We start from the raw sequence: 15,491 nt of genomic DNA, 5'->3' as shown, positions 1-15,491 counted from the left end.
CTTAGCACACTTATGGAAGGTGTTTATAGACTCTTCAACTTTCTTTAAGCCCTAAATACACCAAATCCTTCCGGTAAGCGATTCCCCTGCCTACTTTATTGGAAAGATGAGCAGTGGATGTGAGCTCCCACAGCTCTTCTTTCTACTTTTAAACACTCCTTTACCAATTCATAATTTTTCATATATCCATCAGGTGTGAGATAAACTAAACTCCTAATGCAATTCTTTCAGTCATTCAACAAATTTTACTGAGCATATACAATCTGTCAGTACCATCTCAAGTGCTGGGTATATCATGGTAAGAAAGAAACAAATTCTACACTCAGGGAACATCATATAGGAAACAGAGGTTCATATTATAATAATCACGTAATAAATAAATGTTTTAAATTCTCTTTCCATCTCCTCAGGCCTTGTTTCCTCAAGTAGTCTCAGCACATCCTCCATTTCCATGAGTTTTACTGCTCCTGCCCACCCCAACTTGAAAACCTTGCTTGGCACAGTCACCCTCTATACCTAGTATGCTCTATTTCTTTCCTTCCTGACTTCTTAAACTTTAGAAACACACACTATATTCCCATCGCCTCCATTTTCTTGTATGCTAAGACCAGGAAATCTGGTTCCTGTTCTGACTTTTTCTTAAAAACGACTTCTTAAAAACAATATCCATGCCTTTTTCAGTTCCGAAAGTACCAACTACCTCTTACTTTCTAAATTCTCCTCTTTCTTAGTGCCTAGAACCAAACTGTTGTTTCCTCTCTTCTACTCCAATTTTTCTGATAATTCTGTTTCCACTCTAGGTCCCTGCATCTCTGTTCCAAACTGTGGGTATTCCTCCAAGTTGGAAACAAAGAGGAACCAAATACATAATCCATTTCACCTCCACTCCGATCCCAGACGATTTAGTTTCCTGCCTATTACCTGTGTTAATGGAGGTTCTAAACTTTCTAAATAACTTAGGCTGACCACCTGAGTTAAATTTAATTCTTTCTTCATGCTGTCCTATAAACGGTCCTCAAAATATTTCTTGAATCCACACTTACCCCTTTGTTCTTATCACTATCACAAGACCTAACTTGGCTAACTATTTATCTCATTCCTAGTCTCTCTCCATTTCAATTCTTCACATTTTTCCATATTAATCTTCTGAAGATATAATTCTCTCCTGGTTTAAAATTCACTAACGGGTTTCTCCTGACTATAAGACAAAGTTCATTTACAGCAATCATAAGTCTGGCACTTATATCTTTCTCCTCTCTACTCATCTCGTACTACCTTCCCAAATTCCCCACTACAAATAAACAAGAATAGTATTTTTAAACATTTTTAAATAGCTAAATCCTCCTTTTAAGTGAAATCTTACACAGAACCCCAACACATAAAAGTAGATAAAGATACAATTACACTTGTTAAAAGGAGGCCAGAAACCAGACAACTTAATCTCTCCTGTCGATTTCTCTCCCTTTACTGTGAAACCCAAGAGCTCCCAAGAACAACCTCAAATCCATTCCATTATACCACAACCCTTGAACATTTCTTAAGACAAACTATCTTTGCTGAAATTCAGTCCCTATTTCCCTTCTTTGCCCTTAATCTTCTCCTCCATTCTAGGTTATATGAAACCCTTAATAAGCCAGCACAAATTGTATTCTACTTGTGAAAACTTTACTGATTATATCACACCAATCTAACCACTCTTTCCTACGAAAACCTAGAGTAAGAATAGTGGGCACTTAACTACACATCAGAATCTGTATTAAGCCCTTACTGAATCTTCCCTACATCAATGAAGTATAGATAGACAACAGTCAGCTAAAGACATATATACATATGTATATAATTATTGTCCACATTCTATAGATGAGGACACATGTCGGGTAACTTGCCTAGGGTCACACAACTTGTATATAATGGAACCAAATCTGAACTCAGTCACCTGCAAGCCTGTACTATCAGTTCTTTCCAACCTTTTTAATGTTACCAAACACATAAAATGATATATGTAAAGCATTCTAGGGCAAAATGAAAGAAGCTGCTCACAGTTGAAGGCAATTAGTCTTAATACCCCAGACCCAACCTAGCTTTCCCAAGGATTCATGGGATCAATATTGGAGTATATTAGAAATTCATTAGCAGTAGACCAGCTGAAAAACTCTGCTATACATATTCATTTCATATTTACTGGTACCTGGTATGTAGCAGGGGTTCAAATATGTGTGTGGGTTATTGACAGTTATGCTCAGATCACAAACAGAAGCAGACAGAAGAACAAACAAGAGCTGAAGAACTTACTAATAAATGCCTATACTTTGAACAAGGCAATAACCAGTTTAGATTTCCATAAGGTTGCTATGGTCTGAATATTTGTCTCCTCCAAAACCCACATTAAAACGTAATCCTCAATGTGGCAGTAATGAGAGGTCAGGCCTTTAAGAGGGGACTGGATCATGGGAGCTGTGCCTGTTGTGGACTGATCCATTCATGGATGAATTGATTAAAGGGTTAATAGATTAATGGGTTATCATAGGAGGGAAACCAGTGGCTTTATAAGAAGAGGAAGAGAGACCTGAGATAGCACACTAGCATGCTCAGCCCCTTTGCCATGTGATGCCCTATGCCACTTTGGCACTCCTCAGAGAGTCCCCACAAGTAAGGAGGCTCTCAACAGATGCAGCCCCATGACCTGGTACTTCTCAGTCATAACTAGAAGAAATCAATTTCTCTTCTTTATAAATTACCCACTTTCAGATATTCTGTGATAGGCACTAGAAAATGGACTATGACAGGGTAGTAGTTAAAACAGTGGTTCTGAATCTTTAGTGTGCATCAATTTCATCTGGATGATTTGTTAAACCACAAATTGTGGGCCCTGACCCCAGAACTTGATTCTGAGACTCCACATTTCTAACAAATTCCCAAATGATGCTGATGCTGAGATCTACTGGTCCCTGAAATAAAAAATCCTAACAATAAATGTTTCATATACTCACACCCCACCAGCGAAATATTTAATCCTTCAGTAGTCAATTTTTAACAACACAAGTTTGTTCTAAGTCATGATGCAAGCTAGATTCTGGAAGAAAAGATAAGCTTTTTAAACAGTGCTAAATGTTCCTTGACCCAATTATAACAACATATAATAGACCTTAAGCATGCTGTCATCAAGGACAGAAACCACAGCTACAGAAAATGTGCATTATCAATCTTGTACTTAATATCCAATAAAACCAGCTTAAAGCAATTCAGAATAACAACACTATAAGCAATCTGACTGACAGGACACATGCTTTGAATTTATTAGAAGAATTATCCAGTTCAATGTAATACTTAACAAAGCTAGTCGCCGAAGTGATTTAATATCCAAGTGCCAAGTAAAAGAACATTTTCATGGCATTCATACTTTAAACAGAGGTTTGTGCATGCTCTCACGTATAAGTGGGAGCTAAACATCGAGCACCCACAGACATAGAGATAGGACCAATAGACACGGAGGACTACTAGAGGCGGGAGGGAGGATGGACTGAAAAACTACCTATTGGGTACTATGCTCACTACCTGGAAGATGACGTCACAGCACAAAATATACTCAGGTAACAAACCTTCACATGTACCCCCTATATCTAAAATAAAAGTTGAAATTTTAAAAATAAAAAAATAAATAAATAAAGGTTTGAGTTTATATCTTGCACCCAGGGTGATGCTTTTTTCAGGTAGACAGGCTTGTAAATTATAATTACAACTAAGAAAAACATGAAAAACTTTACTCTAATTAAATTTTATTTGTATAAAGCATAGGTGCATTTATTTCAGAAATATGGGAAATTATTTAAGGAATAAGATGTTCAAAACTTTAAATACTTCTTGTGAATCATTCCCAAATCCAAAAAATCTGATTCAGCAACCTAAGTGCAATTTTCAAATTTCTCCATCCTTCACTGACACGGATTAACTCAAAGAGCTTTATTTTAACATTTTAAATATATCAATATTCATATTCAACAATTTAAGAATAAAAATCCTACATTATGAAACCAATGTTTTTTGGAGTAAGGTATACTGTGAAAAGCAATTGGTTTGATATAAGATCATACAACAATGGAATGTTCTCTTGGAAATGGTTGATGTTTTAATACTAAAATCTCTATCCTCAAGTATAATATGCATCTAAATAAAACAGTATTCAAATATACTGAGAAGGTAAATTACAAAAAGTCTGGAAATGGAGAATTTTAAATCACAACAGTCAAAACCACAACAATCCCAAAAACAGGTAATAAAAAGCCTAAGTGAATGAGTAATAAATGGAAGACTTATAACTGTAAAATTATTTTATTAAAATAATTATAAAAATAAAGAAAATAATGGAAGAATTAACAATGTTTTGCCTACTTTCCCCTCATTCCTTGTTCATTGTGTATTCTTGCTCTTAGTTCTTTCTCAACTAATCCATGTCATTCACTTTCTCCAAATCTTAATTCAAGATTGGTCTCTAACATGATCCACTCTAATAACTTTCTTACTCCACATCACCTTATTAATACTTTCCTTTTTACCATCATGTTTCGGAACTGTTTTCCAATTCCTTCTTTCTCAATTAAACTGTAACCAAGTAGATTAAAGTTTTCAAATTTGCTTTAAAGCAAAATAGTTTCTTAAAAATCAATGTTGGCCTATATAATCAGAAATCCAAAGTTAGGCGAAATTAATTTGAACCAAGTGGAAACTTTACTCATACTATTTTTCGCTTTTCAGTAAACCTTCATAACATCCAACATTTATTACATTATTTTAGTAAATATTCAAAGTTGTGAAACTACACATATTTGACTAAATTCCAGGTACCAATTGACCCTATCCTGGCTGACAGGATCCTGGTTGGCAGCTACCTACCCAACAAGACCAGTTCCTACTGGCCTACTAATTCAATCTATCTTTAGTAATTAGGCTAAAAAATCTATGTCTCCAGACTCCCCTCTTGCCACAATTACACTGGTACAGTTCAGGTTCCTACCACCTACAGGATGGGCTACACTTTAAAGTCCTTTAAAATGTTGTCCCTTTAACATGAAATTCCCTTCTTTCTCTGTCTGTACATTTGTATTTATCTGGTTTTTCCAAATAAATCTCTTGGAAGACTCTCATAAATAAGGTCTTGGAGGGGCCAGGCGTGGTGGCTCACGCAAGTAATCCCAGCATTTTGGAAGGCCGAGGTGGGCAGATCACCTGAGGTCAGGAGTTCGAGACCAGCCTGATCAACATGAAGAAACCCCACCTCTACTGAAAATACAAAAAAAATTAGTGGGGCGTGGTGGCACATGCCTGTAATCCCAGCTACTTGGGAGGCTGAGGCAAGAGAATAGCTTGAACCCAGGAGGTGGAGGTTGTGGTGAGCTGAGATCACACCATTGCACTCCAGCCTGGGCAACAAGAGTGAAACTCCATCTCAAAAATAATTATAATAAATAAAATAAGGTCTTGGAAAGTCTTCATAAATACGGGCTGTTTATTTCAGTATCTTCAGAATGGTACATGTTCACGATAAACACACAATAAAAATCGGCTGAATGATCTATGCCAAGTAGATGGAATATGTACATATGTATGTATCTATGTATATACATATACACACAAATATATTTCTCTGTACTTTTTATAAGAATTGTAATATGATACTATGTTAAATATTTGTATATTTGTATATTCTACCAATCCATATTTTGATTTAGAAAAATACATGGATGACAACAAATTTGATTCTGGGAATCTATATTTCTAACAAATTCCCAAATGACACTGATGCTGAGATCTACTGCTCTTAGAAATAAAAAAGCAACTAAAATGACTTAAATTCTATAACTTGTTAGAAACAGCTCTATCTAAAAAGAATCAAAACAGATAAAGATTATTTTTTCTCATATCGAAAGCCAAACTTTAAAGATTTGGTAGAATTTACCATGTATTCAGCAAAATATAAATAAATAATATCTATGAACATGTATGAAAATTTATTTCTATGTAAATAATATGGAAATTTCCATGTATTAGTTTATTCGATAAACATTTATTGAGTGCCTGCTATGAGTCAGGCACTGTTCTAGGTGCCTGAACATGCAGCAGTCAACAAGAAAGACAAGATACCTGCTTTTATATAGTTTACATTCTAATTGTAGGATACAGAGAATAAATGAATAAATAAGCAATAAATATAAGGTAGCCATAAGCACCCAAAATTAAAAGAACATAATCTGGTAGCAAATAACCAATATCATTTATTGGAATATATATGCTAGTCAGAAAATAGTTTCAAAAGGAAAGAAAAATAACCCAAACTAGTAACTCTGAATAAGCATTTTATAGACAGATGGCTAATTTTTACATATATAGGACTGACTTAATACATCTGACAGAGCAAGCAGGAGCATTGCCATCTTGGACAAGCACTGTCATTCTAAAATTTACATTGATCAAAAACTGCCTAAATCCAAAGGGCATCAGCTTAATGGCTAAAGTCAGCATGACCATAAACCACAAATAACATCTGTGACCAGAAACACTCCAAACCCCTCTCTGACCAGAGACATGCCAGCCCCGAAATAACCTCCCCTCCAGCTGGAGAGATGTCAGCCCCAACATAATCTTCTCTCCGACCAGAGACATTCCAACCCCGCCATAAACTTCTCCCCCACACAGAAACATTCCAAGCTCTCTCACCAATAAATACTCTCAGTCTGTAAGAGACAGCATTACTGACCAAAATCGGCCAGAAGCCCCACTCAGGTTTATTCTCCAAAATAAACCTGTCTTTGACTGTTAAGCTGCTTTTTGTGTATCTTTCCTCCTCCTTTAACTCTTACAACATCAAATTCCTAATAAAAAAATAACAGTGAGCATCAGAACCTTAAGCTGCTTCCACAATCCATTATTACTACTCAAAAATGTTTATAACAGAAATTATGTGCATTATAACACAAAAACTGCTTAACCTTAATAAAAGGTATCTAGAGACACAATACTTTAATATTTATACTTTGGATGACAGTTACAAACACTAATACAGGTGTAAATTATTTTAGAATACAGATAACACATTCCCCTCCAACATTAAGTATAACATTAGTTTTAAAAGCAAAGTGTTAAAAAAAAAATGCCTGCAACAAGCACAAGTAAGTGAAGATGGGAGGAAGAGACAGATACTGATCAGGCAGTCAATTCAAGAACAGAGCTGCGTTAGAAGTTAGGGTAAAGAAATATTTGGTTCCAGGCAGTATATCTAGGAAAGGTAGTTGTAGCAGCAGAGTCAGAGCTCAAAATTGCTGGAGATATTATACCAGTCTCTGCTGACTCAAAAGTACTGGCTAAGTACCCAAAATATTTGCCCAGACTCACATAGCAATGTATCTCAAATAAGTCACAATGAGGACACAAATATTAAGAGAAAGAAATCAGACATTATGATCATTTGGGAAACAATAGTACAGAAAAATTCCAGTTGAAATTGACTGTTACATCATTTTTCTTACACTGTTAGGACATAAGCTGTCCAAACAGAAGTTGTTATTTCAAATCATTCGAGCCGGGTTCAACACCCAAGTCCTTTAATTAGCACTATAAAAAATGTTTAACGTCTTCTATAATCATCCTAAAAAATATCCTATAAGCAGTATTTTAAGCCAACAATTTTTTATACCTCTTATGAATATTTTTAATTGTATGTATCACTTAACAAATAGATACAATGGTTCATTTAGAGAATATTGTAATTTAGTATGCCTTAGTTTATTACATGTCATTGAAAAAATATGTAAAAGACATAGTTGAGAAAAACATGAACATTTACAACACAGACTATGTAACAACAGAACACTAAATAGTCATAGAAAGTCAGAAATGTGTCTTATAATCCTTTAGTCAAAATAATATTTGCTGTAATCAATAAGCTAATAAAAATATAGACTACTATATATTATCTAGAAAACTAAAAAATTATTTATTTTCTTTTATAAGAATTTTTGAAAAAAGTTTGCATTGTAAAATAAAAATTCCATAATAAAAACATTTAAACATACAAGTTAAAAAAAAGACTACTGATGATATTGCTACACAGGCTATTCCAGATGTACATAAAAGAAGGCAGGTCAATGAACAAGTGTCCAAGCCAAAGACTTACTACTCAGGGTAAGTGTCCATATAGGCTGGTGCAGCTGGTTTTCACTCTCTACTTTCCTTTTTCTTCTCTCAGTTTACAGCATAAACCAAGCTAAAATGCTAGCTCAACTTCTCTCTTTTCACTTCAAAACAACCCAGCTCGCCAGCCGGGCGTGGTGGCAGTAGCTCACGCTTGTAATCCCAGCACTTTGGCAGGCCAAGGCGGGTGGATCACCTGAGGTCAGGAGTTCGAGACCAGCCTGAGCAACATGGCGAAACCCCATCTCTACTAGAAATACAAAATTAGCTGAGCATGGTGGTGCATGCCTGTAATCCCAGCTACTTGGGAGGCTGAGGCAGGAGAATCGCTTGAACCCTGGGAGGCAGAGGTTGCAGTGAGCTGAGACTGCGCCACCGCACTCCAGCCTGGGTGACAGAGCGAGACTCTGTCTCAAAAAAAAACAAACAAACAAACAAACAAAAAAACCAAAAAAAAAAAAAAACCCAGCTCTTGACTGGGCCATGAGATGCCCAGACATTTGGTCAAACATCACAGTGGGTGTGTCTGAGGGGGTGTTTCTGGATATGATTAACATTTGAATTGGTAGTTAGAATAAGGCAGATTGCCCTACCTAATGTGAATAATTCTCATCCAATCAGTTGAAAGCCTGAACAGAACAAAAAGCCTGACCTCCTGTGAGTAAGAGGGAATTTCCTTCTGTCTGACTTCCTTAAACTGGGACTTCATTTTTTAAACTGAAACATTGACTCTTCCTGGGTCTCGAAGCTGTTGGCGTTTGAGCTGGAACTAAAGCTGACCCTTGAACAACGCAGAGATTATAGGCAACAACCTCCACCCCTCACCCCATACAGTTAAAAATCCATGTATAACTTTTTATTCCCCAAACACTTAACAACTAAAACCCTACTGTTGACCATAAGCCTTACCGATAACATAAACAGCTGATTAACACATATTTTGAATACTACATATATTCACTATATTATATATATTCACTGTAACCTCACAATAAAGTAAATTGGAGAAAAAAACATTAAGAAAGTCATAATAGGCCAGGCACAGTGGCTCACACCTGTAATCCCAGCACTTTGGGAGGCTGAGGCAGGCAGATCACCTGAGGTCAGGAGTTCAAGACCAGCCTAGCCAAAATGGTGAAACCCGTTTCAACTAAACATACAAAAAGAGAAAGAAAGTCATAAGAAAATACATTTACAGTACTGTACTACATTGATCGATACCATAAGTTTACATTATCTATTTACAAGATGAACCGTCTGTCTGAAATGGCAGTCAACCTTAGCTTGAGACCTCAATCTATATTACATATCAAGCAATTCAACTTTTTCTTGTAATATCATTACTTTTCTCTGGTTTGGGGAAGCATTTCCAGCATTACTAGTGACGCTTCCTATGAGCCCCATGGTGTTATTCAAGGTTTATGATATTGCACTGAACACGATGAAAAATACCCGAGAACTGTGAGAGATCACTTTACTGTAATATACAATTTACTGTGCAAACTGCTCATGCTGAGATGATTAGCATCACAGAGTGTTTTAAGCAGATACTTGCAACACTTATAGGCTCACCACAATAGCAACAGGGTGGGGCTATTAAATTACTATAGTAGTACAGAATGTGCTACAGTTAATTTTATGTAGGTTATAATACGGCATCCTTACATTTGTTTATATTTCTCTCTACTGGGAACAGCACCATGTATGGTCTGTACATTTGTGTGCATGTGTTTTGATAAATTTTAACTTTTTGCAATAGATTTCTGTATATCTCATGTTAGTAAATAAGACTAGTATATATTTTATACATTCATATATACTTAATTTTTTCTTACTTTTTTTTGATATTTCTAGGCTATGTGGTTCATCTGCAAGTTTTTTCAAATTGTTGCATATCTCCAGAAAATTTTCCAATATACTTATTGAAAAAAATCCACATATAAGTGGACCCATGCAGTTCACACCTGTGTATTTCAAGAATCAACTTGTACACTATCATTCTTCTGGTTTTCAGGCCTTTGGATTCAGACTAGAACTACAACATTGGCTCTCCTGGTCTTCAACTCGCCAACTGCGGATCTTGAGACTTGTCAAATTCCATAACCCCCATCTCTCTCTCTCTCTCGCTCTGTGTGTGTGTGTGAGAGAGTGTATGTGTATGTGCATGTGTGTGTAAGTGACAGAGAGACAGACACACACACAGTTCCGTTTCTCTGGAGAACCCTAATACATCTACCTACTTAAGTCATCAAATTCCTAATAAAAAGATAAAAAACTGTTTTAAATTAATAATACATAATGATGTCAATGGCAGCGCAAAATTCTCACATCGCTTCAAGAGGGTCTAATGTAAAACCTTTCTGAACAGTCATTTCACAGCATGCATTAAAACTTTAAAATTGTGTGTAGTTTCCTTTTTTTTTTTTCTTGAGTTGGAGTCTCGCTCTGTCACTCAGGCTGGAGTACAGTGGTGCGATCTCAGCTCACTGCAACCTCCACCTCCCAGGTTCAAGTGATTCTCCTGACTCAGCCACCCAAGTACCTGGGATTATAGGCACCTGCCACCATGCCCAGTTAATTTTTGTAGTTTTAGTAGAGACGGTATTTCACCATGTTGGCCAGGCTGGTCTTGAACTCCTGACCTCAGGTGACCCACCTGCCTCGATCTCCCAAAGTGCTAGGATTATAGGTGTGAGCCAACCTGCCCAGCTGTGTGTAGTTTCTTATAATTTTATTTCCTGGTGAATGTGTGTGTGTGTATATATACACACACACACACACACACACACACACAGAGAATATAATCAAAACTATAATCAATTATCTATGTCCACAGGATATTAGCTATTTGACTCTGTTATTTGTATTAGTAACATATATAACAGAACCAAATTAGACACAACCAAATGTCCAACAATAGGAGAATGATTAAACAAATTACATCACTTTCAAAGGATATATTACGTAACTCATTAAGATATTTTCAAAGTTTGGTCAAAAATATGGAAAAATAATCATACTATAATGACAATTTTTAGAATGGTGAAAATCAGTGGTGTTTAGTTCTGTAGACTAGAGTAAAAGGCTACAATGTTGACAGTAATTATTTCAAATTGGAGGATAACAGGTGAATTTTTCTGTATTTTTCATATTTTCTATAATTAGAATAAATTACCTTTAAAACAAATATAAAAAACATTATCCAAAACTGCTCAAAGAAAATCCTATTAAATGACTTCATTAAGATTCTATGGATAATTGTCGATGAAGACAGTTTTTAAAACAAATCTGAAAAAACTGTAAGAGCTTTTTATAATATTATTTTTAAAAATCTGAGCTTTTTAATAAAGTATATAGCTACAGACATGAGCTGAATTGTGATCTCCTAAAAGTCATTTGTTGAACCCCTAACTCCAAATCCAACTGTAATTGGAGATAGGGCCTCTAAAGGGATAATTAAGGTTAAAAGAGATCAGATGAGTGGAGCCCTAATCCCGTAAGACTAGTGTATTTATAAGAAAAGGAAGAAACACCAGGGATGCACATGCACAGAGAAAAGGCCATGTGAGCACAAAGCAAGAAGAAGGCCACCAGTAAGCCAAGGAGACAGGCCTCAGGAGAAACCAAATCTGCCAATGCTTGGATCTTGGACTTCCAGCCTCCAGAAGTGTGAGGAAATAAACTTCTGTTTTTTAAGCCAACCAGTCTGTGGTATTTTATTTTGCCAATGCTTGCAAACTAACATAAAACATAATAAAGTACTATAAAATGTACCTGATAAATATTCTTTCTTCTATAATTTACTTTTAGGAGGCAGCAAATCAAGAAATAAACAGTAAAAAATGTTATTCATACCACAGTGTCATGGCATAGAAGGGGCAAGAAATCATATTTCCAAATAAAATGTTATTAGCTGGCACTATTAAAGAGAAATAAGGCGTAGGATTGGGAATATAAGCACTGCGGATAGGGTTTTTAAAAAGTTGTTCAGGTTTATAGTAATTATTGTCCATCTAAAAATGTTCTATAGGCTGTGTATGATGACTCAGGCTCACAGCTGTAATCACAATCCTTCAGCACGCCAAGGCAGGAGAATGGCTTGAGCCCAAGAGTTTGAGACCACCCTGGGCAACATAGTGAGACTCCAGCTCTACAAAAAATTTAAAAAAGAAAAAATTAGCCAGGCATAATGGTGTCCACCTGTGGCCCTAGCTACTGGGAAGGATGAAGTGGGAGGATCACTTGAGCCCAAAGGTCAAGACTGCAGTGAGCCATGATTGCACCATTGCACTCCAGCCCAGCCTGGGCAACAGAGGAAGACCCTGTCTCGAAAAAAAAAACCAAAAGTTCATAAAAGATTCTGCATAACATAATAGAAAATATTTTAAATTGTTTCATTTTATTTGTTCATGATATCTCCCAGTGCTCAAAACATTACGTGCATATGTATAGACACACATACATTCCTACAGATATATAACTCTGAAAGCAATTTCAGTCTTATAATTACCACTGGCAGTATACCTACAAAGAAAACAGTCCTTTTCCCAATCTTTTGTATTAGATTAATATGCAAGTTTCTTTTTATCTAAACTGAATTGTCAACACATTTATCCTTTTAGAATTTTCAACTACATTGCAGGGAGCATATTTAAAAAAAAAATAGACCGTTTCATTTTCAGACCAAATTAAAATATCAGGTACCACTCTGATATTTTTTTTCAAAATTACCTTGTCTGGATCCATCTTTCCTTTGATAAATTCTTGCTTCCAGAACTGCAATGCCTGTTCCAAAGTTAAACCAATGCCCTTCAGAAATAGGCCATACTGCATTCGGCCTCCATGACGAAGATGGTGATTTTCCCGCAAGGCTTTATGTAACTGACGCATGCAAGGTGGGAAGGATTTGGTAGAAAGCTACAAGAAAAAACAATAGAGTTTTAAGTTATGTGGAAGACTTATCAGGTCCCCTGTAATATTTGTTATGGTTGCTAATTCAATTTAATTGGAATAAAAAAACAAACACCATAAGAAAGTGCTACTTTATTACTGTGGTTACAGATGACTCTTATCTGTATAAGATGTTTCTTATTAACATTTTTTATTGGTTACAAGTTAATATAATATTTTAGATACTTTGGATTAAATAACATACTATTAAAATTTATTTTACCTGTTTTTTTAATTTAATTAAACTTTTTCTTTGAAGTTAACTATAGACTCCCATACATTTACAAGAAATAATACAAAGAGACAGCATATATCCAAATTCCCCCAAAGATAAAATCATGTACAACTACAGTAGATTATCACAAACAGGATACTCACATTGATACAATCCACTAGTCTTATTCAAGTTTCCTTAGTTGTACTCATGCACTTACTTCCGTATTAAATTTTATACAATTTTGTCACATGTAGGTTCATACATCCACCACCACAGTCAAGATGCAGAACAGTTCTGTCACCACAAGGATCTCTCATGATTTTATAACCACCCCCATCTATCTTTTGCACCCTGCTCCCCTCCCTCAGCTCCCTAATCTTTGGCAACCACTGATCTGGTTCTCCATCTCTATAATTCTGTCATTTCAAGAGTATAATAGAATCATATAATATGTATTGTTTTGAGACTGTCATTTTTTACTCAGTAGAATTCCCTCAAGATTCATCTAAGTTGTACATAAGCTCGTTTCTTTATTATTAACTAGTTTTTCATGGTATGAATGTATCATAATTTATTTATTCACTCATTGAAGAACACTTGGGTTGTTTCCAGTTTGGGCTATTTCAAATGAAGCTATTATGAGCACTCTTGAAGAGGTTTTTATATGAACATAAGATTTCATTTCCCTGAGATAAAAGTACAATTGCTGAATAGCAGATGAACTTTTAAGATAACTCAAATACAAAGCAGAACACAAAAATAAGAGAAACTGTTCTCATAAGGAAAATTCAAATAAATATGTTAAAGAAATCAAGTTAAAAGGAACAAAGTGTAGTTAGTGCCTTAGTGCCAAAAATGAAATATCATTGCCTACTTTAATTTTTCACTTACGGTTTCAATTGCATTCTCTATGACTTCCTTAAATATCCTCCCAAGACTTAAATTCTCACTCCCTCACATATGCCTTAGCAAGTTCACTTCATCTACAAGAAAGAGCAGGTCTCACTTTGCTTGACTTTGCTGCTCCCTCTAGTGACCATTCAGTTTCTCTTCACTCTTTTACAGTAACAACTTCTGAATTTTTCCATCCCCAGTCTAGTTCATTCAGACCTATATCCTCCCTTGGTAGAACTAACTAGAAAGCCTTTCAGCTCGTTTTCATGAGACCATTTTTGTTCCTTCATATTAATATCTGATTTTTTTTCTAAACATTGTTCTAATCCATACAATCAATATTCAGCATCCTTAGTATGAACATGCAAGGCTTCCTCAATATCTGGTAACTACTTTTCTTTTTTTTCTTCTTTATTTTTTTGAGATGGAATCTCACTCTGTTGCCCAGGCTGGAGTGCAGCAGTGCCATCTCGGCTCACTATAACCTCTGCCTCCCAGGTTCACGCAATTCTCCTGCTTCAGCCTCCTGAGTAGCAGGGATTACAGGTGCCTGCTAACATGCCCAGCTGATTTTGGTACTTGTAGTAGAGACAGGGTTTCACCATGTTGGCCAGGCTGGTCTCGAACTCCTGACCTCAGGTGATCCTCCCACCTTGGCCTCTCAAAGTGCTAGGATTACAGATGGCATGACCCACTGTGCCTGGCCAATAACTACTTTTCAATTATACGTAACAGAACAATTATTTATTAAGTGTTCTGGAAAATAAGCTAGGACCTAATTGTCCCCTTTAATTCAGTTAAGGAAAAAGACACATTCACTACTATGTAAGTTAAACACATGAAATAAATGATAAAATGAGGGCTCCAACAAGGGCAAAACTTGGGCACCACAGAAGCACTGTGACAGGGAGCCCGGGAAAGCCCAGTATATTATTACTACACCAAAATGAGTCCTCGGCTCCAGTCCACTGGATTATTCACTATCCCATGACCACGCAGTCATGCTCTGTAGCTTCTCATTTTTCTCACTCTGCTAGCCCTACCTGGTGCACCCTTCTCATGCACATGCCATGTAGCCAAAGCCAAGTCATCATTCAAGACCCAACTCAATTTCTATTTCTTTTGGCACATTCCTTGATTACTTTTTATTCATTCAATCAACAAATATTTATTTAACACTTACTATGTTTACAGCCCTGGGGAACCAGTAGTGAACACAGAAGTCAAAAACCCTGTCCTCAAAGAG

General features: G+C 36.0%; 1 protein-coding gene across 2 annotated transcripts in view; it reads right to left on the bottom strand.

Moving 5' to 3' along the window:
• Positions 1-15,491, bottom strand: part of PRIM2 (DNA primase subunit 2) — a 315,402-nt gene that overhangs the window by 96,049 nt on the left and 203,862 nt on the right. For both annotated transcript variants that reach the window (XM_063666291.1, XM_054492444.2), the window contains exon 10: positions 12,916-13,101. In XM_063666291.1, the coding sequence (XP_063522361.1) occupies positions 12,916-13,101 (186 nt within the window). The remainder of the gene's footprint in view (positions 1-12,915; positions 13,102-15,491) is intronic.

The sequence above is a fragment of the Pongo pygmaeus genome, chromosome 5 (assembly GCF_028885625.2).
Source record: "Pongo pygmaeus isolate AG05252 chromosome 5, NHGRI_mPonPyg2-v2.0_pri, whole genome shotgun sequence".
Lineage (NCBI taxonomy): Eukaryota > Metazoa > Chordata > Mammalia > Primates > Hominidae > Pongo > Pongo pygmaeus.
The sequence above is the reverse complement of the archived record's forward strand: the minus strand, read 5'-3'. Positions and strand labels throughout refer to the sequence as shown.